We start from the raw sequence: 4,136 nt of genomic DNA on the forward strand, positions 1-4,136 counted from the left end.
TATTAATTTTATATTTTTAAAAAATAAAATTTAAATAATTACTAATTAGTAACAATTTAAAGAATTAGAATTATTAATTGATAACAAGTTGGTTGGTTGGATGTTGGTTATGTAGAAAAGTTCACAAATAAATTAAAGAGAAATGCTATTTGTGCACTAAAATCAGTCATTAAAATAAATCAATTTGTATATAAATACATGTGTAGTTTAATTTATTTTTAATGTGAATTTATATTCTAACATGTATATTTTATATTGATGACTGATTTTGATTGCTAATTTTGATGTACATCTAGCATAACCCTAAATTAAATTATCTTTCTATGTGTGCGTCTTTTAAATGGTTTAAACATGTACATGTGCAAGATTCAATTCCTTCTATTAAAGTGCAATCTATATACCCTGACAGGAAAAAAAAAATATGCATACTATTATATTATTTGTTTCCAATAGTCTGAAATGTTGACTTAATTTGCTAAATAATTATGCATTTTAAATACTACTACAGTATAATATATACATCAGCGGTTTATTAGATAAATTGATGAGGTGAAAGTGATACATACGTAATCTGTAGACTGTAGTTAATATAATATCTTCCTTTGATCGATGACTTTTGAAGGCATCTTGGATCCATGAACTAATTAAGCACTTCCTTTTAAGCAAGCGAGGAGCGGTCCCAAGGATATTCTTAATTAATCCGAACGAGGAGAAACTCAAATTGTTTTATCCTTAATTAAACTAGTGACGTTATTGAGGGAAAAAAAAAAGGAGAGAGAAAAGATATCAAGAATCACAATATTCCGGTATGGTCATGCAAATTTGCATTGTTTGTTTATTCAATGTTCTGAAAAGTATGTAGGTATTATATTGGCTGAGTGGTAGGAGTGCCGTGTGCATGCCTCTTAGCGACTCATGAAGCCGCCATGAACAAGGACAATAATATTCGTTTATTTAGTTTGTACCTAAATCTATTACTTGCAGTTGTTTGGAATCAATACATGATCCAACAAAGTGTAAATAATAATAATAATACTAATCATAATAAGAAATTAAGAATAAGAAGAAACAGGAAAAATAAAGAAGAAAAGAACAAATCTACAAACTTTAACCGAAATGAAAGGGGGAAGAAGAAAAATAATAATCACTTGGCCGTGAGCACTGGCTTGAGCTGAAGAGGCCTAGGTGGTGCCATGGTTCTTCTCTTCCACAGATTAATCTCTTTCCGTGGCTGCAAATTCAAATTATCCAGAGTCTCATGATCAACACCTCTGCCACCAAAATCGCCATTGCAGCCACCTCTGCCACCAATAGGTGCTGAGAAAGGGATAACGACCTCTTCTTCTTCATCGTGTTCATCTTCGACGTCACTCCCGGCGGCGGGTCTGTCATCCTCAGAGTAGCAATCCCTGTTATTGATGTCCTCAGGCGCAATCTGAGCCTTCCAATCAAAATTAGAGAACGTTTCGCGGCTACTGGCAAAGCGGCGCATGTGACCAATCGGTAGTGCATTATTATTCTCTTGAGCAAGCAAGTAAGAAGACTTTGAAGAAGGAGCAGGAATAGCAGAAGAGTTTTTGAGCCCTGTTTTTGGTTTGCCAGTGTGGAAGAACATCCTCTGGAACCTATTTGAACCCTCCTTCTTGGTCGTGGTGTCGGTGTTACTGTTACTGTTATGTTTGTTGATGATCCGTTTCTTCTTGTTCTTGATCTGTCCTATGCAGGAGACTTTGGGTGAGGTGGGTTCTTGTGTATCGATGCCACCATGCTTAGGCTTTCTTCTGGCTTCATCTGGAATCATTATGGGCCCAGAGAATGGTGATGGTTTGAGCTTGCTGCTTCCTGATGAGGAACCTGTGTTGTGATTGTGATTGTGATGATCTCTGCCGGGGCTGAATGGAGGGTTCTGGAATGTCACGTGAACTGCTGCCGCCGCTTTTGGTAGTATCTTCAAGATCTTGCTCCTTAGCTTAGAGGATGAGTTCTGTTTGTTGTTATTATTATTCTCCATGCCTATCTACTGATAGATCAGATCTATGAATTCAACTTCTTCTTCTTCTTCTAGCTTTTTCGGGATGATGAGACTCTCCTCTTTATGTTCTCATATGGGGCCAAATTATTTTATTTATGGAAATAAAATGATAAATAAATATATGTTGTTGGAGAGAGGCCGCTGCTTCAATTCCATATCATGACTTTGTCAACAAAGGTGTGAGACATACACACTAGGGATGCCCATGGGGATGGTCAAATCAAATCTCTCTGCTTCCTACAATATGCAATAAACTACCAAAACCATCAAGTATCTGTTTAGAAATATCTTACCCTTTCCTTTCCAGGAAATTATTACATAGAAATTTTATAAAATTATATTTTCATATATTTTTACAATAAACTTCACACATCTACAAATTAAATAATAAATATATCACAAATGGAGTTGTGACTGACTCTATATAAATATGTAAAATAATATTAATTGAATTTATAAATTATTGATATAAATATTAAGACCAATAAGTAAGTCATAACATTATACATCATCCAATCACCCTATAATTTTATAGCAATAAATATCTCGATTAGATTTTGCTGATTTTGTAGCTTGGTAGTCTTCCTTCCTCTTGAAAATTCCTTCTTAATTGTTGCACTTGCACAAGCATTTTATATTGGAATTTTTTTTAATCTGTGGGGGACCTTAGAATAGTTTGAAGGTCATTTTTTTTTTTTTTTTTTGCACTACCTTTTTTTATATCTTCTTCGACGTTGTTGTCGTGATCGTTGTTTTCTTCTTTAACATTATTGTCCTTTTTTTATATATATATATGTTCAGCAAAATTATTTAGCATTTTGATATACAACGCACAAATTTTAGTGTAGAAGTACATAATTTTTTAAAGAATTACATATTCAGAATATTAGTATTCAACAAAATATATACATCACAGAATTTTGGTACATGATATTGATACCTAACCAATAAAATATAGACAACACAAAAATTTTAGTGCATAATGCAAAATTTTTTTATGTATATTTTTAAAAGATTACATATTTAGAATATTGACCCATCTAACCAATAAAATATATTTGTAGTATGTGTTATGAAAAAAAAAATTATACTATTAATAAAAATTTATGCGTTATATCGATAAGTTTGCGTTATATACAAATAATACAACAATTATGTATTATATCAATAAATTTTTTTTTGTTTATTTTCTAACAGAAAATTGTTATACTTAAAAAGAAAAGTGATGCATATACACGTTTCTTTTGTTAGATTTGTGTAAATTTAGTTAAATTTGGTTAAAAAAATTTGTACTTATAATAATACCGGTCTAATTTATGGTGTGTTGTGCCGTTTCTGCCATAGTGTCACCTTATGACTTGTTAAACAGAGAGAGAGAGAGAGCATACTTCAGATTAGCACACTTCACAAATCTGAATATTTTCACAGAAAAAGTGTGAAAGCAGATTTTACTTTATTGGACCGTTTACATGTGTAATTTTGCTGTTGTCGTTCAGAGAATGTGAGTTGTGACAATTGTTGGTTGCTTAATATTTTAGTGAATGCATACAAGAGTTTTTTTTATTTAAAATAAAATAATTGAAAGACAGGAATTGGATGATTATTGATTCGATTTACTCATGTACAGTTAATAATGGTTAAATATTTAATTAATTTAGATATGTAAATAATTATTCTAATATTAAAATTTAAAAAATAATTTAAGATAAAATATTTTTTTATTTTATTAGATTAATTTTTAAATTTATTATTTATATTATTTACAAAAATTAGTCTCCGCGTTAACAAAAAAATACTTAGAATGATAATAAATGAAAATTAGATGGATTGGATAATGGATATGCACATCTCAGTTAGTCATTCTGTCTTTTAGCCATCTCACCTTATGTATTTATTTTTATTTAATTTTTGGTCAAAGATGCTTTTTTTTCCCTCCTCACGAGGATGCTTTTCTATTTCTTGAGTAATTTTTTTTGTTAACAAATAATTGCATATCAAATGAATTGTGCTTTAATTAATGACTGAAATAATATTCAGATAAAAAATTGTGATTCCCATGGCGGATATTTTCGTGAATAATGGGGCCAATGCCCATCCCCACTCC

The 4,136-nt window shown here is 31.0% G+C and overlaps 1 protein-coding gene across 1 annotated transcript; it reads right to left on the reverse strand.

Moving 5' to 3' along the window:
- Positions 790–2,276, reverse strand: LOC107645334 (uncharacterized protein At1g76070). Its single transcript, XM_016349341.2, has one exon. It carries the CDS (start codon positions 2,009–2,011, stop codon positions 1,145–1,147), a length of 867 nt encoding a protein of 288 aa, XP_016204827.1. The 5' UTR covers positions 2,012–2,276; the 3' UTR covers positions 790–1,144.

This window comes from Arachis ipaensis, chromosome B06 (assembly GCF_000816755.2).
Source record: "Arachis ipaensis cultivar K30076 chromosome B06, Araip1.1, whole genome shotgun sequence".
Lineage (NCBI taxonomy): Eukaryota > Viridiplantae > Streptophyta > Magnoliopsida > Fabales > Fabaceae > Arachis > Arachis ipaensis.